Source organism: Podarcis bocagei, assembly GCF_964188305.1.
Source record: "Podarcis bocagei genome assembly, chromosome: 7".
NCBI lineage: Eukaryota > Metazoa > Chordata > Lepidosauria > Squamata > Lacertidae > Podarcis > Podarcis bocagei.
The window spans coordinates 80,055,859-80,079,047 of record NC_138132.1 but is presented as its reverse complement, the minus strand read 5'-3'; the positions used below and the strand labels follow the sequence as shown (position 1 = coordinate 80,079,047).

The following is a 23,189-nucleotide window of genomic DNA, read 5'->3' as shown; positions in this document are numbered from 1 at the left end:
AAGAAGAAATTCCGACGAAAGAAGAATGGGAGACGAAATTAATGGACTGTGCAGAATTGGACAAAATGACAGGAAGGATTCGAAACCTGCGGGACCAGAGATTTACAGAAGATTGGAAGAAGTATATGAATTATTTGAAGAGCAACTGAAATCAGCAAATTACGCTAGTAGGACTACAAGAAGTTTTGTAAGGAGAAATATACGAAGTGTTACAAAGTAGAAAAAGATAGAGATATTGGTTATGAGTTTGAAATGTAATAGGGAAGATAAGAAATGCATACGGAGAGATTAGATTGGAAAATTTTCAGACAGGATTGATGGGTCAGAAATTTGAATAAGATGTAAAAGTATGTTTATTTACTGTTGAAAATGATATGTTAAAAAAAACCTAATAAAAAGTTATATTTAAAAAAAAAAAAAAGTGAGGATTCTTGACCCTTCTCCTTCTCCTCCTCCTCCAGGAATGTGATGCCCCTGCCCAGCTGAGTCCTGCAAACACTCACCGAGGCCACGAAGAGGTCACCGATTTTCTCCGTGGTGTCCCACTCAGCCACACGCGAAGACAAGGCGATCTGGAACATGGAGTGGCACTGCAGGATCTCTTTGACCCGGAAGAAAACCACCTGGCATTTCCGGAGGCTGAGAACTTTGGGCTCCATCTCCACAAGAGGGTTCCTGTAATCCTGTCAACAGTGAGACGAGAAGACACGGAGCCGTGAAAAGAAGGTCGCTCCCTGGCAGAGTATTTGCCTTGAATGCACAAGGTCTCTTTACAGTAACAATATGGAAGCTAAGGTAAAGGGACCCCTGACCATTAGGTCCAGTCGTGACCGACTCTGGGGTTGCAGCGCTCATCTCGCTTTATTGGCCGAGGGAGCCAGCGTACAACTTCCGGGTCATGTGGCCAGCATGACAAAGCTGCTTCTGGCGAACCAGAGCAGCGCACGGAAACGCCGTTTACCTTCCCGCTGGAGCGGTACCTATTTATCTACTTGCACTTTGACGTGCTTTTGAACTGCTAGGTTGGCAGGAGCAGGGACCAAGCAATGGGAGCTCACCCCGTTGCAGGGATTCGAACCGCCGACCTTCTGATCAGCAAGTCCTAGGCTCTGTGATTTAACCCACAGTGCCACCCACAAAGCTACTATGTCATTAAATCTCAAACGAAAAGCTTGGACAACAGCCCGGATTGGAATGATTAACAACTTGGGAGTTGATGTGTCATTAAACTTCAGACAACAGGCTTGGACAACAGCCCAGATTGGAAGATTGGAACGGAGTCAGGGAAAGCTGCGCTGGCAAATAGACAGTTGAAAAATATATGTACACAAATAAAGCTGTATTCAACGGACGAAAGGAAATATGATTTCTGACATGATTGAGAATCATAGAGCCAGGGACAGAAAACTTTAAAGCATTTAAACTGGGATGTGGAAAATAGGAAAACAACGAGCAGAGGCAGGACTGAAGATTTGGAGATATGCTTCAGAGGTCCCAACTATGGGGAGCACCAAAAAATTAATAATTACAATTTGGATTACAATTTGGTCTTTTTTATTTTATTTGTTTGTTTTAATTGGATTATGATTGGATATGTTGATTGGCCGTTTTTATTGGAAAATTAATAAAAACGATTTTTTAAAAATGCACAAGGTCTCAATTTCCATCGCCCAGCAGCCTCTCCAGGAAAGGCTAGGAATATCTGCTGCCTGTTACCCCGGAGAGCTGCTGCGAGTCAGTCAGTCATTCAGTTTTATTGCACATAGCCAAAGGCTGCTGCAATGTACACAGAATCATTTGACAATTAAAAGAAAATATACTGGATTGATACAAAAGACTTAAAACATTTATATTATCAAAACATTACGTACTCTAAACAGAGCTATAAAAGTACCCCAATATACAAATCGAGACATTAAACAATAAAATTCATAAGCTAAAATCATCACATGGCCACTAACATATCAAAAAACAATGTCAATTAATACAGTGTGCAATTTATACTCGGAGTTTGGTGACGAAGATATAGCCTGATGTAGATAGATAGGGTCAAATTCATCTCCTTTACAGTTGATGGCTACCTTGGCTATATAATTTGCTCTAATTTTCCTAGCAGCAGTTGCAAAGAGTGCTACACACCAGGTCACATACTTATCTGTGTCTGCGAGGAGATATAAAATCAGTCAGAGGGGCTCTGGCCAGGGGACCTTGTCGTTATAGGTGCTAAAAATCTTTCTCTTGCATCATTATATAAGGGACAGTGCAAGATATAATGCATAAGGTCCTCTACTTCAGGACATCCCCTAATGCAAACACGTTCGTTTTTTGGTATGCCTCCGTGTCTCCCATCTCTATAAGCAGAGTTTATTGTATTTAATTGTAACTCTGTAAAAGCTTTCCGAAGTTGTGCAAAAGTCAATTCATTAAAATAAGATGTATGCTCATTGGCCTCTCTAAGTTTAAAATACAATGGGGCGCATGTAGATGTGCACATAGAGTTCAGATCGTTTTCAGTTGCCCAGAAGCTTGAAGACCAGAATCTCTCTTTGCTTTTAGTGAAATGGGAAGAGCTCAGAGGACGACTTTTGCTTGTTTGGGGAAGGGAAAGCGATTTCCTGGGGTGTTTTGTTGTTTTTTAAGCTGATCTCCCAAGAAATGTGTGACTTTCCTGGTTTCCTTGACAGGGCTATAGCTAAGTGGGCAGAACAGCTGCTTGGCTTGCAGAAGGCCCCGGGTTCTATCCCCAGTGGCATCTTCAGGTAGGGCTAGGAAAGACGCCTTGTCTGAAACCTTGAAGAGCTGCTGCCAGTCAGTGTAGGCAATACTACGCTAGATGGACTGACGGTCTGACTTAATACAAGGTGACATTGTTTAAATCAGCCCTCTATTCAGAATAATGAGGACTAGAAACTTGCTTTACCTTAATCACGAAAGGGCCAAAGCTCAGTGGTAAAGCCCTTGCCTTGCACTCAGGATGTCCCAGTCCCAGTCCCTGGCAGCATCTCCTACTGGGGTCAGGGACTGTCCCCTGCCTGAAACCTTGGAGAGCTGCTGCCAGTCAGTGCAGACAACACTGGGCTAGGTGGACTTATACGATATATGATATCTTTATTGTCATTGTCCTATGCAGAACAATGAAACTGAAAACTACATAAAACTACTACAAAACTACATAAAACATTCAAAACCCCCTAAAAACTCTGAAACCCCATTTTAAAATACACTATACTATAGAGACCCCTTATGCTGTATTTGGGTAGAAACTGTTTCTCAGGCGGTTAGTCCTGGCCTTTATAACCCTATACCTTCTTCCAGAAGGCAGAAGCTGAAAGAGATCATTTCCGGGGTGTGCACTATCCTGTGCTATCTCTGCAGCTTTCTTATGGCACCTGGCAGCATAGATTTGATCTAAGGTGGGAAGAGGACTTGATGGCCTGACTTAGTATATGGCAGCTTTTGCTAAGTTTGTGTTCATGTTTGGTGAGAGGACAGTGGAAGCCACTCGCTCAGGGGTGGGTGGGCAAGAGCAGGTGGGGGCAAAAGGTTGATAAAATAATAATTTTATTATTTATTTGCCACCCATCTGAGTGGCACTCTGGGCAGCTCCCAACAAAGAATTGAAAACACAGTAAAACACTAAAAAATTCCCTGAACAGGGCTGCTTTCAGATGCCTTCTAAAAGTCAAAAAGATGTTTGACATCTCATGGGAGGGCATTCCACAGGATGGGTGCCACCTCCGAGAAGGCCCTGTGCCTGGTTCCCGGTTCACGAAGCAGAAAGCTTTCTCACCTGCAAGATCCTCCGCAAGGAGTCGACGTAGCTTCTCTCGCTCTGGACGATGGAGCCCAGAATGTGGCGGCGCACAACCTGTAGAGAGGGGGTCGGATTAGGTGCGGGTGACTCAAGAGAGCATCATGGAGGAGAGAGGAAGAACTGCCAGCTGGGGCAGCATGCAGGGACCAAATAGGTCTATTGGGACTGATCAGCACTAAAAAAGGTAATGCTTAAATCAAGTCAAAGGCGACTACAGGGTTACAGCACTCATCTCGCTTTCAGGCCGAGGGAGCCGGCGTTTGCCCATAGACAGCTTTCTGGGTCATGTGGCCAGCAGGACTAAACCGCTTCTGGCGCAACAGAAACACCGTGATGGAAACCAGAGCGCATGGAAACGCCATTTACCTTCCCACCGCAGCAGTACCTATTTATCTACTTGCATTGGCCTGCTACAGTTGGAGTTCCTCTAAAACCTAAGTGACTTGCCTTTCTATCCAAAACCAACACAATTACGTAATTAATTTCAGGGTGCTTCAGTAGAAAAGCTGTTATCGTGGCTTCCTCCAAAGACTCCTGGGAACAGAAATTTGTTCAGGGGGCTGGGCATCGCTAAGGGAGACCCCTGCTCATGGAGCTACAATTCCCAGAGTTCCACGGGAAGAGGGATTGGTTGTAAGAGAACTCTGGGCAACTTGGGACTCAAGGATGTGTTGCAGAATATGCCAGTCTGGTGGGAGCACAGTTCTCTTATTATATTCCTTTAGAACAGAAGAGTCCTGCTGGATTAGGGCAATGGCCTACCAAGGACTAATCTATAAAAGGTAAAGGACCCCCGGATGGTTAAGTCCAGTCAAAGGCGACTATGGGGTTGTGGAGCTCATCTCGCTTTCAGGCTGAGGGAGCCGGCATTTGTCAACAGACAGGTTCCCAGGTCCTATGGCCAGCATGACTCAACTGCTTCTGGCGCAATGGGACACCGTGACAATTGCCAGAGCGCACAGAAATGCTGTTTACCTTCCTGCCACTGTGGTAGCTATTTATCTACTTGCACTGGTGTGCTTTCAAACTGCTAGGTTGGCAGGAGCTGGGACAGAGGAACGGGAGCTCGCCCCGTCATGGGGATTTGAACCGCTGATCGGCAAACCCAAGAGGCTTGGTGGTTTACTGGTCAGTTAAAACGTTAAAAATGTGTTAGAAAAGTGTGACACCAGAATGTGATGTAGAGCAGCGATCCCTTGCCAATGTAAATTTGCATTTACATTGCTCACCCCGTTGTGCAGATTCGAACCGCCAATCATCCGATCGGCAAGCCCAAGAGGCTCAGTGGTTTAGACCACAGTGCCACCCGCAACAAGGGGAGCAGAGGGAGACTGAGGCCCAAGGGCCAATTGCGGACCCCGGGGCTCGCAGGACCCTATCCCAGACCACGCCTCTCACCAGCCCTGTTTCCCATCCTCCTTGAATGCTTTTTCCCTGGCTGCAAAAGGTGCCCTTTAACTCTGATCATGCCTCTAGATTGTAAAAGAAGCCTTTTTTTACAAAGGCAAAATGTGCAGGCATTGCTCCACCCATTTCCCCCTTTGGCCCCATCCACTAGTGGCATGCGGCCCTCGGGTGGCTTCCCAGACACAAATGTGGCCCTTGGGTTGGAAAAGGTTCCCTGCCCCGGTCTCTAGATTCTAAGATCTCGGGCAAAAAAAGTCCTTCTCATCACTTGTTAGCGGATCTTTTTTTACAAAAAATATGGATATCCACGGGCCCCTTCTGCATGCCAAGCAGATGCTCTAGCACTGAGCTATATTTTTGGGTCTCTGCAAAAGCCAGAGTTTCCCCCAAAGCAGCCAAGGTGGGTGCAGCTTCCCCTCCCTCGAGGTGCTCCAAAACTTAAGAATGAGCCACGTTCCCAAGCACTCACCTGCTGAGGGCTTAACCCTTCGGGCATCGGGCCCAACTCGGGAAACAGGTGCTTCAAATCATTCACCGGGACCTCCAGGAATCCCATTTCCTCCTCTTCGGAATCGCCTGGAGGGGACGCATGCAGACACAAGATTCACACAAGGTCATCTCCAGGGCTACTGGCCCTCGCAGGGAGAAACACAACACAATGCGCTGGAAGAATTTTATTGTGGGCAGCCAGGAACAACAAAGCAACAGGGAATATGGAACGGGCATATTCAGACCACCAGCCAAAACGTGGAATTAGGAAGATGAATTTTGCTTCCCCCAGAGGATTCAACACACACTTTCAGGATTGCCAGTCCAGCAACACACCCTTAAAGATTCAGCTGACAACATCAAAGCATTGCTTTTAATGGTTCTAGTCCTCATGGAAGCCTCATGCTCTTTAAAGGGGCTCAGGAAAGAGCCTGCGAGTTGTATCCCACTAAATCCTTCCAGGGTGGCCCCACTGAAACGAAGTGACCCAGGTTAGCCATGTCTGTTAATGGGGTCTAATATGACTCCCTGTGCCCTTTTCTTTAAAAGTTGCTATTCCTTGTTCAACTCTCCTCTCAGAGCCTGCTAGGGACCTCTTGAAAACAACCCTCTATATTTGACACTGAATTCTGCATCCTGGAGCTTTCGCCACCATGTATCCAGAGCAGCTCAAAAGTCCAGAGAAGAAATGCTTCTCAGCTCAACCATGCAAGTTCCAAAATTCCAAGATGCTTTGTAGACCGAGCCAAAATGATAGCGTCCTCCTTTTATTTCTGATGATAGCCGCTCCCATCATCGCATCATCACAGGACGCCTCGCAGCAGGAGGCAGGCGTTTCTGTCCTCCACGATATCATCACAGTCCATTCCTGCCGCGTCTTCCAGAACCCAAGGCTCTGTATTTCGCCTCCCTCTGTTGCATTTACCTTCCTACCAACTCAGGGGGCCGATGGAGCTTCTGCCCAGATTGCAACCCCACAAGGGAAGCTTCAGACCCTCCAAGTGTCCCTATTTTCCAGGGGCAGTCCTGGGTTTACAGAAGCCGTCCCGGTTTCTGATTTAATTCCAGAATGTCCTGCTTTTCCTTAAAGGTAAAGGTAAAGGGACCCCTGACCATTAGGTCCAGTCGCGGACAACTCTGGGGTTGCGGTGCTCATCTCACTTTACTGGCTGAGGGAGCCAGCGTACAGCTTCCGGGTGATGTGGCCAGCATGACTAAGCCGCTTCTGGCGAACCAGAGCAGCACACGGAAATGCCATTTACCTTCCTGCCGGAGCGGTACCTATTTATCTACTTGCACTCTGACGTGCTTTTGAACTGCTAGGTTGGCAGGAGCAGGGACCGAGCAACGGCAGTTCACCTTGTCGTTGGGATTCGAACCGCCAACCTTCTGATTGGCAAGCCCTAGTCAGTGGTTTAGACCACAGCACCACCCGCGTCCCTTTGCTTTTCCTTAGGTTGTCCCTATTTCCATCGGAGAAATTTTGCAGGGTATGGAGTTACATGACCCCCCCCCCCAAGCCAAGGAGATAAGTAACTATGCAACCTTTAGAAGACATCTGAAGGCAGCCCTGGATAGGGAAGTTTTTAAATGTTTTATTATGTTTGTATATATGTTGGAAGCCACCCAGAGCGGCTGGGGCAACCCAGTAAGATGAGTGGGGTAGAAATAATAAAATTATTGTTGTTATTATTATGGAACAGGACGTCTCCATTCTCATCGGAGAAATGTTGGCAGGTGTGAAGGTTTCTCCAGCCTGCTCTGGGGTCAAGGGTCAGCCTGCCTTTTCATGCTGCACCAGGCGGAACATGTGCGCAGACAGCATTTCCCTTCACTGCTTGGGAAGTCGCAACTCCCGTTCCCCCAACCATGGGAATGGGAAATCAGAATGCCCTCAGAAGGATACGGCAAATGGCAAGGGAGAAAAGGTTTGAGTATACAAGCAACCAGGTTCTTAAGTTAAACTGGCTTTAACCACCTCCGCTTTCATAGAACCATAGAATTGCAGAGCTGGAAGGGACCCCCCAAGATTAATCTAGTCCATGGGTAGGCAAACTAAGGCCCGGGGGGCAGGATCCGGCCCAATCGCCTTCTAAATCCGGCCCATGGACGGTCCGGGAATCAGCGTGTTTTGACATGAGTAGAATGTGTCCTTTTATTTAAAATGCATCTCTGGGTTATTTGTGGGGCATAGGAATTCATTCATTTTTTTCTCCCAAAATATAGTCCGGCCCCCCGCAAGGTCTGAGGGACAGTGGACCGGCCCCCTGCTGAAAAAGTTTGCAGACCCCTGATTTTAGTCCAACCCCCCTGCAATGCAGGAATCTCAGCTAAAGCATCCATGACATAAGAAGATGAGAAAAACACCTTCCAGTCCCAGACCCCGACAGCAAGCAAAACTTGCCTGCTGAGTCATCTCCGAGCGGCACATGACAAAACCCAGATTTATTTTTATTTTCTTCGGGGGTGCCAGAGAGGGGTAAACTGCAGCGGCTGATGGGACCACTGAGCTTGGCTCTTTGCTGAAGGAGGAAGCCTGAGTCAAACATAAATAAATGCAAGGGGCCTTACCTGAAAGAGACGAGGAGGAGGAGGAGGAGGAGGAAGAGGAACGGATGATGATGAAGTCCCGGTTGGACCGGTGCCGTTTACGCCACATCTCACCCTTCAGGGGTGCCGCTCGCCCGACCCTCCACCCCGTCCCACCAAACCCTCTAACCAGCCTCGACTGACTGTCCCCAAACTTCCTCTTTCTCCGAGCTCAGGGCAATCTCTAGTTCCCACTCGCGTGCGGGGAGATCTTGGCAAAGGGGTCTCCGGCAGAAGAAAGGTTGCATCGCAGCCAGCTGCAAGGAGGAGCTGGCAAATGAGAAGGGGCGGAGGGCAAAAGGAGGAAGAGTAGCGGAGGGTGTTAGCTGCCCAGGGAGGGGTGGGGATCGGAGGGCACCAGAAATAGACCAGCAAAGGGTGACCTTTTCCTTCCCTAATTTTGGAACAGCTGCTCGGCTGGGACAGCAGCCACGCGGGGAGGAAGGGTTTGGGACGGAAACAGCCGGCGGGGCAGACAGGGAAAGTGCTGGACTGGAGAGGGGCATGAATGGAGAACCTGGCAACCCCCACCAGCAGAGGAAAATATTTTGGAGAGGGACAAAGCGGCAGACCCACCCGACGCAGTGAAGGTAGCAAAAATCGCATCAGCGGCTAAATTACCTTCTGCCAAAGACACGGTCAGTTTGCAAAACTGAGGTTCCCTACGAGGACCCCAGGCGTTCAGACTATATAACCCCTAGGGTCCCCCCTTCCAATTGTCCAGCTCTATGCTTCAGGGGATGCGGGTGGCGCTGTGGATTAAACCACAGAGCCTAGGACTTGCTGATCAAAAGATCGGCGGTTCAAATCCCCGCGATGGGGTGAGCTCCCGTTGCTCGGTCCCTGCTCCTGCCAACCTAGCAATTCGAAAGCACGTCAAAGTGCAAGTAGATAAATAGGTACCGCTCCAGCGGGAAGGTAAATGGCGTTTCTGTGCATTGCTCTGGTTCGCCAGAAGCAGCTTTGTCATGCTGGCCACATGACCCGGAAGCTGTACGCCGGCTCTCTCGGCCAATAAAGCGAGATGAGCGCCGCAACCCCAGAGTTGGCCACGACTGGACCTAATGGTCAGGGGTCCCTTTACCTTTACCTTTACCTGTATGCTTCTGTTATTTTCTGCCCTCCCGATGCAAAGGGGTATTAAATGCAACTGCATTCTAAAGATCCCCCCTACCTGTCTTCTACCAATAAAAACAATAAAAATAATGGAAGGTGCTTGGGTGAAGGAGGGTCCTAGAAGCTCTTAAAATTGACCCCCAGAAATCATTTCCTAATGGACCGTGTAACAGAAGTGAAAGAGAAGAAGGGGTGTAACTCAGGGCTGGAGCACTTGCTTGGCATGCAGAAGGGACCAGGTTCAATCTCTGGCGGCATCTCCAGGTAGGCCTGGGACATGGGGGGAGCCTGCCTCAAACCCTGGAGAGCTGCTGCCAGCCAGTGCTGACCACTGTTCTGACAGCTTCCTCTCTTTCTGTTGAAACGAGGCCTTTAATCCAAACCAGGCTGACCCCTGACTCCAGAGCAGGCTGGAGCAACCTTCATAAAAGGTAAAGGGACCCCTGACCATTAGGTCCAGTCGTGGCTGACTCGGGGGTTGCAGCACTCATCTCGCTCTATTGGCCGAGGGAGCCGGCGTACAGCTTCCGGGTCATGTGGCCAGCAGAACTAAGCCACTTCTGGCGAACCAGAGCAGCGCACGGAAATGCTGTTTACCTTCCCGCCAGAGTGGTACCTATTTATCTACTAGCACTTTGACGTGCTTTCGAACTGCTAGGTTGGCAGGAGCAGGGACCAAGCAACGGGAGCTCACCCCGTCGGGATTCAAACCGCCGACCTTCTGATCAGTAAGTCCTAGGCTCTGTGGTTTAACTCACAGCACCACCTGCGTCCCTTGGAGCAACCTTCATACCTGCCAACATTTCTCTGATGAGAATAGGGACATCCTATTCAATAATAATAATAATTCTATTTGTACCCCACCCATCTGACTGGGTTGCCTGAGCCACTCTGGGCGGCTTCCAACATACAGTGGTACCTTGGTTCTCAATTTTAATCCGTTCTTGGGGTCCATTTGACTCTCAAAACCATTTGAAAACCAAGGCACAGCTTCCGATTGGCTGCAGGAGCTTCCTGCGGAAGCGGAAGGTGTGTCGGACATTCAACTTCCAGAAAACGTTTGCAAACCGGAACACTTACTTCTGGGTTTGCGGCATTTTGGGAGCCAATTTGTTCGGCAACTAAGCAGTTCGAGAACCAAGGTACCACTGTGTATAAAAACATAATAAAACATTAAACGTTTTTTTTAAACTTCCATATACAGGGCTAACCCCTTCATATGTCTTCTAAAAGGTTGTATCTCCTTGGCTCGGACAACTCCATACCCATTTCTATAATGAAAATAGGGATGTGTTAAGGAAAAGGGGGACATTCCAGGATCAAATCTGAAACCGGGACGGCTTCCGCAAATCTGGGACTGCCTCTGGATAATAGGAACACTTGGAGGGTCCAGAAACAGCAAAGGAAAAAAGGCAGGCAAGAACTGGCCCTGAAGATCTGACATTCCAAAATCCGAAGGCTGTCAAAGCAGCGAACTATGGAAAGGAAGGGTTGGCACATCAACGAAGATCATGAGCTCTAGCCACAGGTGTGCCTCTATGCAGCGGCTGGCACAAGCAACTACGAGGTCCGCACCTGCAACTAGAAGGCGCAACCAGATCTGCGCACAGTAAGCAAGGGTTCAAGCTCACTCGCCACTGCCTGATGGAGAGGTGCTGGGGCCCTCAGTGTCGCTGGGAAGCCACGCTCCCCAACAACAAAGCCCACTCTCTTTTAGAATCACAGAATTGCAGCGTCGGAAGGGACCCCCAAAAGGTCCGCATCTGTAAGACCTCGATTATTCTGTGTGGCAGCATCTACACTTCGGAACTCCCTGCCTACTGAGATCAAGCAGAAGGCTTCCCTGCAGCACACTTTTAGGTGCCTGCTAAAAGCATTCTTGTTCAGTCAGGCCCGTGCGTATATATGCTTAGAAAGTTGAGGTGGTCATTAAATCTGCTTTGGTATTTTAAATTTTTGCAAGTTTTAAAGTTCCATGGGGAAGGCTTAGCAACACAACAACACAGTTAAAGTTTTAAAGTTAAAAGCAATAACTGAAATGCAATAAATGCCTTCTGTGCCCTAAAACATTTCGTATCGCAGGTGATTAAGAATACAGCACATCCTTCCAAAATGGTTTCAAAGATCCTGGTTTTTAACTTTTTTTTTATACGCTCTCTAAAGCAGGGCTTCATGTTCTTATTTACTGTAAACCTCTTTGTTTGGGTTTTTTAAAATGATGATGATGATGATGATGATAATAATAATAATAATAATAATAATAATAATAATAATAATAATAATTTATTTAAATCCCACCCTCCCCAGCCAAAGCCGGGCTCAGAGTGGCTACCAACAGTAAAATAATACAGCATTCTAAAATCATTTCATTATAAAATCAGTTCAAATCAAATTAATGGCAACCATTGGGCTAGAGTTCTGTGAGGATTGCCAAAGGAGGGAGTCAGGCTGTGCCTTGGCCAAAGGCCTGGTGGAACAGCTCCGTCTTGCAGGCCCTGCGGAAAGATGTCAAGTCCTGCAGGGCCCTAGTCTCTTGTTTCAGAGCGTACCACCAGATCAGGGCCACAGCCAAAAAAGCCCTGGCTCTAGTTGAGGCCAGCCTAACCTCCCTGTGGCCTGGGACCTCCAAGATGTTTTTGTTTGAAGACCGTAAGTTCCTCTGTGGGACATACCAGGAGAGGCGGTCCCGTAGGTACGAGGGTCCTAGGCCGTATAGGGCTTTAAAGGTTGAAACCAGCACCTTAAACTGATCCTGTACTCCACCGGGAGCCAGTGCAGCTGGTATAGCACCGGGTGAATGCGATCCCGCAGCGAGGACCCCGTAAGGAGTCTCGCCGCGGCATTCTGCACCCGCTGGAGCTTCTGGGTCAGTCTCAAGGGCAGCCCCACGTAGAGCGAGTTACAATAATCCAGTCTGGAGGTGACCGTCGCGTGGATCACAGTGGCTAGGTCAGGGCGAGAGAGGTAAGGAGCCAACTGCTTAGTTTGGTGGAGATGAAAAAATGCCGCCTTTGTTATAGCTGCAATCTGTGCCTCCATGGAAAGGGAGGTGTCGAAGATAGTAGTATGGAAATATTTTTAATAAACAAAATAAATACAGAGGGTCTCTGAGGACACACAGAGTGCCTTTGCTCTAGGCCACTAGTTGCAATGTGTTCTGGCTGCGGGAAGTTGAAGTGGTCCTCTGTGTTTGTGTATGTGGTGGGGAGCAGGGCTTCCAGATCCCCCCCCCCCCGATAGCAACACCACCCTGCTTTTGGCAGCCTCTGCAAAAACAACAGCACTCTCAAGCATGTGCAAAGTGTACGGGTTCCGGGGGGGGCAACCCCCAGCAAGGCCCTCTTCACTAGCAGAGGCAAGCTAAGACACAGAAGCTCACACACTACAAAACTCCACTGCAAATCATGCTACCTCGTCTCGAATGGAGACAGGATCCGGGAGGGCAAGAGGCCCCCAGATCCGTACCTCTGTCCACGGACAGCTTGTGGGCTTTGGAGAGCTCCCCAGTCCAGGACAAAGAGCGCTTCCTGCCTGGCACCATGGCGCTCCTGCCTGGCTCCCCGTCCCCTACAGCCAGGGAAACATCACGAGAAAAACAGAAAGAAAATACTGTGTTTACTCTCCTCTCCCCTTCCTTACACAGCCAGGCATGCTTGCTAACTTCAGGGAAGTTCTCTCAACAGCCACTGGGGAGGGGGGACAGCAAGCCCAAAGGGATTTTTGCCCCCCACCCCAAACCAGCAAAGGACAAAGTGGGTGCTTGTCTTGCAGGGTGCAGCTTCAGACGGCACCAGCCCTAGCTGTGTTCCAGTTGCATATATATGCATGTATTTGCCCTGGTTAAGTCAGTGAAGCTGCAAGAGGAAAGAAACATGAAAAACCCAAGCAAGTTCCGCTTGTTCCCAGTTGTTCGTTTTGCCCAAGTCAGCAGATCCTGCAAGGAGGTACACCCCCAAGGATATTTCGCAACTGCCCAGAGAGGGAAGTGGGTTTTTGTAGCCTCAGGAGCCCTGCGGCTGGGAATCCTCCTTGTGAACTCAGCGTGGCACACGCAAGGGAAAGGATCGCTGTACTTTCCGTGTTTTTGTGTGTGTGTGCATAAGAGAGACAGACAAACAAACTAACAGACAGACAGAATTGGGGCAAACAGCTGATATGAGCCCCATCTGCACCATGCAGCAAATAAACCTGTTGTTTGTTTGTTTGTTTGTTTTTATTAAAGATTTCCTTGTGAAACAAATAATTTTAGTTACACGGCTGCAGCTCTGCGTAGATGTTGCGAAAATAAATGAATGAAGACAGAGTCGTTTGGGGGGTGAGGAACAATCAGAAGAGACTGTCAGAGATGACATGTAAGCTTCCTGGAACCGAGTAAGGATGGCAGAGGGCTTAAAAGGCTCTTTCTGTGCTGGACTTTGCTGCTGCTAAAAGGGCTTTATAAGCCCTCTCTCTACTAGGCTCTGGGAAGGTTGCATGAGGCTTCTGGAAGGCTGCATAGGATTCCGGCAAAATCACGCAGGTAAGATAGGTAGAGTCATGTGGGAGAGGTTCGGGGTGGGGGGGTCTTCCTGACTTTCCGTGCTTTTGCCTTTGCCCGGACGTAACCCCCATGTAAGTTGTGGGCCTACCAAAGGTGTCGTGGGCTTTGAAGTCGAACTCGGAACGAAAGGGAGAAACAGGCGAAGAGGAAGACACGTTTGGCAAACCCTCATCGTGATCAACTCCCACCCGTAAACCTATGTCCCCACGTGTGGATCCAGAATTGGCCTCAACGGCCACTTACGGACTCACTGTTAAGGCCATGTTTATGGAAGACAATCATACCCGGCTACGAGGGATCGCCGAAGAAAGAAAGAAAGAAAGAAAGAAAGAAAGAAAGAAAGAAAGAAAGAAAGAAAGAAAGAAAGAAAGAAAGAAAGAAAGCAGTGCTCCCTGCTTCAGCACCGGGAGCGGCATACATCCTAGGGCGTGCGCGGTAAGTGGCGCAAGTCCCAGGGGTCCACAGCAAGCAGCGAGTGTCTTGGGGGGGTGAGTCCCGGGGGGGCAGGGGCGGCCGCGGTGGCACACACCCACCCGGGATGGCACCCAGGGTGGACCGCTTCCCCCGCCCCCACCTTTGTCCGCCAGTGGGTTCCCACTGTGGAAGGACGTGTGGATCCAGAACTGGCCTCCACAGTCACTTATGGACTCACTGTGAAAACCGTGTTTATGGAAGACAATCTTACTCGGCTACGAGGGATCGCAGAAGAAGGAGGAGGAGGAAGAGGTACATTTAAAGCCCTACAACATCACCAGTGATTTTCTTCTCAGGGGGAAAAGGTGCCATTGCTGCATACGCTTGAGTACCGCCAGAAAAAAAACATTGCTTTAAACAGCCACGGTGTCAGGGAACTGCCATCGGAGGAAAGGGAGGTGGAAGGGCTCACAGAGGCTGGGAAGGAGTCAGCAGCGAAAGCAGGGACCAGCAGGGGGAGAGAGGGGTCTCTGGAGGAAGGTCTCATGAATGCGGAGAGAGACGCAGCAGCAAATGCAGGAACTAGCAGGGAAGAGGGAGGGATCAGGGACACGTCCAGCGAGAACAGCGGGGAGGTGTCAGAAGCTCCCATAGGGAGACCCATTCCTCGCCGGAAGCTGCCACGTCGTGAGTCCAGAAGACGCGTTTCCGTTAAGGAGCTTCTATGCTGGAAGCGCTTCCGCAGACAACCACTGTCGGAATCTACGAGTGACTAGGGCAGACATGCTTGAGGAGCTCTGTCACACACAGAGGTTTGTGGAGTTGCACAAACTCTGAGGGACCACGATTTTACGCACAAGCAGCTAATCATCCCATCACACACGGCTTCCCCTAAAGATGATGAGAGAAGGCAGAACGGATAAGCACCTACTTTGCCTCTGTCTTAACCCAAAGGGAAAGCAATGCCCAACCTGGTGATAACAGAATAAATGATGCAAGGAGGGGGGCTGTGGCCCAAGATAGGAAAAGAAGTAGTAAGGGAACACCTAGCTATTTTAAATGAATTCAAATCTCCAGGGCCTGTTGAGCAGCACCCAAGGGTACTAAAAGGAGCTTGCAGATGTAATCTCAGAGCCTCTGTGTATAATCTGTGACAATTTTGGGAGAACGTGCGAGATCCCTGCAGACTGGAGGTGGGGAAATGGCGTCCCCATCGGACAGAAGACGCAGGCTGACGGGCCAAACCCAAAGCATGCTCACCAAGAGTCCCTCATCATCCAGGGAAGAAAAAGGCAAAACTACCTCAGCCTCTTTGGAAGAAAGGGGGATATAAAACGTAGCAAGAAGAAACATAATAAATATGTTCCCTCGACACATTTAGCAAACATCAAGGGCCAGAGGGATTCGTAAGACGGTGTAGGATAATGCAAGATTTTTAGTTTTTTAAAAAAGCCTTTACAGTGGTACCTCGGGTTACATACGCTTCAGGTTACAGACTCCGCTAACCCAGAAATAGTACCTCGGGTTCAGAACTTTGCTTCGGGATGAGAACAGAAATTGTGCTCCGGCGGCACGGCAGCAGCAGGAGGCCCCATTAGGTAAAGTGGTGCTTCAGGTTAAGAACAATTTCAGGTTAAGAATGGACCTCCAGAATGAATTAAATACTTAACCTCAGGTACCACTGTACAGTCATACCTCGGGTTAAATATGCTTCAGGTTGAGCGTTTTCAGGTTACGCTCTGCGGCGACCCGGAAGTAACGGAACGCGTTACTTCCGGGTTTGGCCCGCTCGCGCATGCGCAGACGCTCAAAATGACGTCACGTGCATGCGCGGAAGCGGTGAAACGTGAGCCACACATGCACACTCGCGTTACATTCTACTCAGGATGCGAACAGGGCTCTGGAAGGGATCCCATTCGCATCCAGAGGTACTACTGTACAGCTACAACCATGGTGCTAGACACTCAACCCCTAAGTAGGACAGTGGGTTTTTATTTTATTTTTAGGAACGGTGTGAGTGCAGTGGTGGAGCTTCATGCTCCGGCACTGGGGGGTGGGGAGCAGGCAGGGGTGGGGCTGGCGTGCATCCCAGGGGCGTGGCACACCACCTGTGGGGGCATGGCACCCAGCGCGGGCATGGGGGCAGCCACGATGGGACCCCACCAGGATCACGCTGCCGGGGGCAGTGGACTCCCCCCACACTCCTCTTCCTCTACCAGTGGGTGGGTGTGCTGACACCCCATGGCTCCATGGGCGTAGCTGCCCCACCCCACCCCCACCCCCAAGGTAAATAAACAAAAATACCGTATTTTTCGCTCTATAAGACACACCAGACCACAAGACGCACCTAGTTTTTGGAGGAGGAAAACAAGAAAAAAAACATTCTGAATCTCAGAAGCCAGAACAGCAAGAGGGATCACTGCGCAGTGAAAGCAGCAATCCCTCTTACTGTTGTGGCTTCTGGGATAGCTGCGCAGCCTGCATTCGCTCCGTAAGACGCACACACATTTCCCCATACTTTTTAGGAGGGGAAAAGTGAGTCTTATAGAGCAAAAAATATGGTACTTAACTAACCAATCAATCGTGTAGCGGATAACTCAGTTCTGTCTCCTTGCTAACATGAATCCTGCCCTCCCTAACATAAACCCTGACGACGCCCGTGCATGAGTCTTATGCTATTTTTAAGAGCAGGATGTTTTGCTGCAGCAGAAGCCACATGACAAGAACCATTACTGTGACGTGCGCACACACCAAAATTCATCATCCTCTCTGCGGCGCACGGGAGTTTTTCTCAGTGACTCAATGGAAGTGGTTGTGATGGAGACAGAAGCAGGATGCGAATGTATGACTCAACCTCTGAAGTGAAACGAAAGGGAAAGTGTCTGGGAATTCCAGACGGGGAAAGACCAAACCTGAGAAACTTAAGAAGAGCTTTGCCACTGGATCAGGCCAGCAACTTGTTCCCACGGTGGCCAACTAGGTTTGCCCAATGAGACCTGAGGACAACAGCAACACTCCCCAGTTGCGATTCCCAGCAATGGTAGCCATTATTATTATTATTATTATTATTATTATTATTATTATTATTACTATTATTATTACTATTATTATTACTATTATTATTACTATTATTACTATTATTACTATTATTTATTAAATTTGTACACAGTGGTAACCTTGGGTTAAGTACTTAATTCGGTCCGAAGGTCCTTTCTTAACCTGAAACTGTTCTTAACCTGAAGCACCACTTTAGCTAATGGGGCCTCCCACTGCTGCCGCGCAATTTCTGTTCTCATCCTGAAGCAAAGTTCTTAACCCAAGGTATTATTTCTGGGTTAGCGGAGTCTGTAACCTGAAGCGTCTGTAACCTGAAGCATCTGTAACCCGAGGTACCACTGTACCGCCTTATACTCGCAGGTCTCAAGGTGGTTACAACATAAAATTGCAATATAAAAATACCAAATACATAATAAAAATAATAACAAAACTATCCAATAATTCCCCCCCAACACATCTTAAAAGGGCATTGGATGTCAATCAGCCAAAGGCCTGGTTAAAAAGGAACATTTTTGCCTGATGCCTAAAGCTGTACAATGAAGGCGCCAGGTGAACTTCCCTGGGGAGAGCATTCCACAGACGGGGGGCCGCTGCAGAGAAGGCCCCGTTCTTGTGTTGCCACCCTCTGGACCTCTAGAGGAGGAGGCACATGAAGAAGGGCCTCAGATGATCTCAGGGCCTGGGTATGTTCATATGATGTTCATATTGTTTTATAGATATGAATGCTGTCGTACTTTGTGAATCCTATAATACGATCTTTGGTGTAACTGTGATGTTTAGCTTATTTTTTTAGGAGTTTTTTGCTAATAGCGTTACACAGATGGTAATTGTTTTATTTGGGATTTGGGATTGTTTTACTGATGATCTGTTATGTTTTCCATACGATTTACGCTGTATTCGTGATGTTCCATTATCTTATTTTTATCTTTTGTTTATAAGCCGCTTTGGGATTTATTTGAATAAATAAAAAGTGGCATAGAAATAGAATACAGTGGTACCTCGGATTAAGAACTTAATTCGTTCTAGAGGCCCGTTCTTAACCTGAAATTGTTCTTAACCTGAAGCACCACTTTAGCTAATGGGACCTCCCACTGCCGCCACACCACCGCCGCACGATTTCTGTTCTCACCCTGAAGCAAAGTTCTTAACCCAAGATACTATTTCTGGTTTAGCAGAGTCTGTAACCTGAAGCATATGTAACCTGAGGTACCACTGTAATAGAATAGAAATGGAGAGAGGCGGTCCTTGAGGCATTGAGGTCCTGAGGCATCAGTGGAGGGAGAGCATAGCCATCGTGGTTTGTGGCCTCTGAGCATCTCGTCCTCCATCAGGGAGAAAGAGCGTGCCAAGTTTCTTGGGAAGAAGCCATGGCTAGGCATCAAAATGGGTGGAAAGTTCATTCAGGATAGGGAAAGGAGAGCCCTTCCTGAAGGCATCCGATTGGTTAGCACGGGGGAAAGGATTCTGGACTGGAGAGGTCTTTGCTGCAATCCAGCAGGGCTCTCGGGTCCTTTGCACTAAGTCACCCAAGAAAGCACGGCTAACACTAACAGAAAGAAATGTTACCTGGAACATCCTTCCTGTTCAAGAAAGTCCTCATGACGGCGATCTTGGTCTTCTCGAGGCCATCCTTCGTGCCACTCTTGGCCGCTTTCATCAGCTGGGTCATCTGCAAGGAACCAGGTGCAGAAGGAGAGAAATCAGCACAAGAACGTAAGGAGAACCTGGGCCGGATCATGCCCAGCGCCCATCTCATCCAGCAATCAACTTCTTTTCAAAAAATTTCACAATTCAAAGTGTTGGTGCTGACCTTACAAGCCCTAAACCAGGCTTCCACAAACTCAGCCCTCCAGATGTTTTGAGACTACAATTCCCATCATCCCTCACCACTGGTCCTGCTAGCTAGGGATCATGGGAGTTGCAGGCCAAAAACATCTGGAGGGCTGAGTTTGAGGAAGCCTGCCCTAAATGGCCTCGGCCCAGTATACCTGAAGGAGCGTCTCCACCCCATCGTTCAGCCCGGACACTGAGGTCCAGCTCCGAGGGCCTTCTGGCAGTTCCCTCCCTGCGAGAAATGAAGTTACAGGGAACCAGGCAGAGGGCCTTCTTGGTAGTGGCACCCACCCTGTGGAATGCCCTCCCGTCAGATGTCAAGGAAATAAAGAACTCTCTGACTTTTAGAAGACATCCGAAGGCAGCCCTGTTTAGGGAAGTTTTTTATGTTTGATGTTTTATCGTGTTTTTAATATTTTGTTGGGAGCTGCCCAGAGTGGCTGGGGAAACCCAGCCAGATGGGCAGAGTATAAATAAATACATTATTATTATTATTATTATTATTATTATTATTATTATTATTATTATTGCAGCGGTCACCCAGACGCCACAAAGGGTATCCTGCAAGTGGGATTTGAGCACAAGAGACTTTTCCTCCTCTGGTGGTCTCCAGCAACTGGGATTCAGAAGCATAGCTGCCGCCACCTGTGGATCAGGCCGTCGGCCCATCTAGCAGAGCATCCTGTTCTCACAGGTGGTTGCAGGAAGCCCAAGAGGCAGGCATGAGGGTGGCAGCCCTCTGCCACTGTTACTCATAAGAAGAGCCAGTGCAGGTGGAAGAGGTCGATGGCTTGCCGGGTCCCTCTCAGCCTGTTCTCATGGTTTGTCAACCGGATGCCCCTGTTGGGAAACCTGAAAGCAGGATTCGAACGCAAAATCAAACTCTCTCCTGCAGCTTCCAGCAGTTCAGATGCAATTCAGACTTAGCAAAGGTAAAGGGACCCCTGACCATTAGGTCCAGTTGTGACCAACTCTGGGGTTGCGGCGCTCATCTCGCTTATTGGCCGAGGGAGCCGGCGTACAGCTTCCGGGTCATGTGGCCAGCATGACTAAGCCACTTCTGGCAAACCAGAGAAGCACACGGAAACGCCGTTTACCTTCCCGCCAGAGCGGTACCTATTTATCTACTTGCACTTTGACGTGCTTTCGAACAGCTAGGTTGGCAGGAGCAGGGCCGAGCAACGGGAGCTCACCCCATCGCGGGGATTCGAACCGCCAACCTTCTGATCAGCAAGTCCTAGGCTCTGTGGTTTAACCCACAGCGCCACCTGCCTCCCTTATTCAGACTTAGTATTTCCTAGCAAAACTCCTGCCAAGGAAGCTGAACTCCTTTGGGGGCAAAAGCACAGGTCTTTTTCTCTCTCAATATACTCGGATAATCACTGGGAGGCGAGGGGATGAGTTGCATTCAACAGAGGAGCTGCTGGGAGACAGGATTCCCCTGAATAGGAATGATCTCCTCCTTCCTGCAGCCTTACACTCTCAAAAAGTCATTGTCAATTTCTCATTTTTTTCCAGTTGGATAACCCGCCCTTCAAATGGGCCCATCATCATTCCCAGGACAATACTGCAAGGAGGGTCTATATAGGGTTGCACCGAACACTGGTTCTACACAAGGTAGACTCGTTGAAATTAGTGGACAGGACTAACTGCAGTCTACAGTGGTACCTCGGGTTAAGAACTTAATTCGTTCTGGAGGTCCGTTCTTAACCTGAAATTGTTCTTAACCTGAGGTACCACTTTAGCTAATGGGGCCTTCCGCTGCCGCCTGATTTCTGTTCTCATCCTGAAGCAAAGTTCTTAACCCGAGGTACTATTTCAGGGTTAGCAGAGTCTGTAACCTGAAGCGTATGTAACCTGAAGTGTCTGTAACCCAAGGTACCACTGTATTTGTTTCAGGGGGTCTACAGGAATTTGAATGCAGCCCATATAAAGGTAAAGGTAAAGGACCCCTGGACAGTTAAGTCCAGTCAAAGGCGATTATGGGGTTGCGGAGCTCATCTCGCTTTCAGTCCGAGGGAGCCGGCATTTGGTCACAGACAGCTTTCCGGGTCATGTGGCCAGCAGGACTAAACTGCTTCTGGCGCAACGGGACACCGTGACGGAAACCAAATTGCATGGAAACGCCGTTTACCTTCCCACTGCAGTGGTACCTATTTATCTACTTGCTCTGGTGTGCTTTCGAACTGCTAGGAGCTGGGACAGAGCAACGGGAGCTCACCCCGTTGTGGGGATTCGAACCGCCAACCTTCTGATTGGCAAGCCCAAGAGGCTCAGTGGTTTAGACCACAGCGCCCCCTGCGTCTGCAGCCCACATATTGCAAAACGACACAGGGTTGTTGTTGTTTTAAAGCACCTTTCTACTAAATACAGTGGTTTAAAATACTTGCCAAGACTTTATACACTAGCTTGGATTTATAATTTGGGGGGGGGGGCATCTCCCAGGTTGCCCGCCTTGCCCCCTTTATTTCTGATGGGTGGCTCATAGGAATAAACAGGGCAACAAAGGAGCAGGGAATATAAAGCAAGTTCAGTTTTCGTAGGGAATCTGTGTTTTTGCCTTGAGCTCCGATCATGCCTCTTGCTTGCTTGGACATCAGGGCCAGAGAGACAGTTGTGTGTGTGTGCTTCGGAACAAGCCAAGTGGTGCAGTGGTTAGAGTGCTGGACTTGGACCTGGAGAGCAGAGTTCGAATCCCCACTGGGATAAAGCTCACTGGCGACCTTGGGGGGGCAGTCACTGCCTCGCAGCCTAACCTACCTCGCAGGATTGTTGTGGGGATTAAAGGAGGCCAAGGAGGAGTCATGTACGCCGCCTTGCGCCATGGCATATAAATGCAATAAATAGTGTTTACAGCTGCTGTATCGCAGGGGGTTGGACTAGATGACTTGGGATACCTTTGCAAAGGTACAATTATGCTCCTCCCACTTTGGCCTCTGGCCCCGTCCACCGGCTGGCAGCACCCCCACCCCACCCTTTGGAGTGAAGAAATCTTCCCTTCCTGTGTAGGACAGCAAACTGCAAGGCGAAAAAGATGCGGAGTTTTAGTGTTTTTAGATTTTAATAGGTTAATTTCTGCAAAGCCGAGAGAGAGAGAGAGAGAGAGGCAACAGGTTGGCGGAAAGGAAGAGTGTAATTCGCGGCCCAAACACAGACGAGAAGTGGGGGGGGGAATCGAGGGGGGGTGCAGAGGAAAGACAGTACCTTGCCGTCGTATCTTTGCTTCAGCATATCTCTCCCCCCGACTTTCAAAGCCTGGATGTCCCTCTTAGTCCGGGAGTACCTCTCCTTCAACCTATGAAGGTCAGGAGAAAGCTGGTATCCCCCCCCCCAAAAAAAAGCCAGCACGAGGACAGAGGAAGCCACGGCAGCAAGGAGGGGGGAAGCAGAGACAGAAAAATCCAGGTAAGCAGACACACAATGCTCCAAGCCAAGACCCAGAAAAAAAGGCAAAAGACCCCAAACCACCAGCAAGCCACCCTCAAATTAGCAGCGGGGTTAGGACAGCCGACAGCCAGAAGCAGCCCTGACACAGCCTTTGACTGTCCAGAAAGGGCCCTCCGTCCCTGATCCCTTATTTGAGTGGGTGTGGCATAATGGTTAGAGTGCTGGACCAGGACTGGGGTTTGAATCCCTCCACTGGGCCATGCTGCTCACTGGGTGTGACCTGAGGGGACAGTCGCTGCCGTCTCTCAGCCGAGCCTCCCTCACAGGGTTGATGTGGGAATTAAAAGAGGAGAGAGTCCTATGTATGCCACCTGGAGCTCCTTAAGAGGAAAAAGGCGGGTGATAACTGCTGTGTAGTAAATAAGGAAATCAAATGTGGCTGGACTCTTTCACTTTCAGCAGCCCCAGTGGCCAGCATGGGCAACGGTCAGGTACAATGGGATTTCTAATCTGGCTGAATTCAGAGTGGTCACAGGTCCCCCA

General features: G+C 49.0%; 1 protein-coding gene across 4 annotated transcripts in view; it reads right to left on the bottom strand.

Moving 5' to 3' along the window:
• Positions 1-23,189, bottom strand: part of ARHGEF10L (Rho guanine nucleotide exchange factor 10 like) — a 130,748-nt gene that overhangs the window by 73,120 nt on the left and 34,439 nt on the right. For 2 of the 4 annotated variants that reach the window (XM_081202928.1, XM_081202927.1), the window contains exons 8-13: positions 22,464-22,574; positions 18,993-19,095; positions 12,881-12,982; positions 5,691-5,797; positions 3,791-3,868; positions 504-683 (exon numbers count right to left, since the gene is read on the bottom strand). In XM_081202928.1, the coding sequence (XP_081059054.1) occupies positions 504-683; positions 3,791-3,868; positions 5,691-5,797; positions 12,881-12,982; positions 18,993-19,095; positions 22,464-22,574 (681 nt within the window). The remainder of the gene's footprint in view (positions 1-503; positions 684-3,790; positions 3,869-5,690; positions 5,798-12,880; positions 12,983-18,992; positions 19,096-22,463; positions 22,575-23,189) is intronic. The other 2 variants (XM_081202929.1, XM_081202930.1) reach the window with 1 other exon arrangement.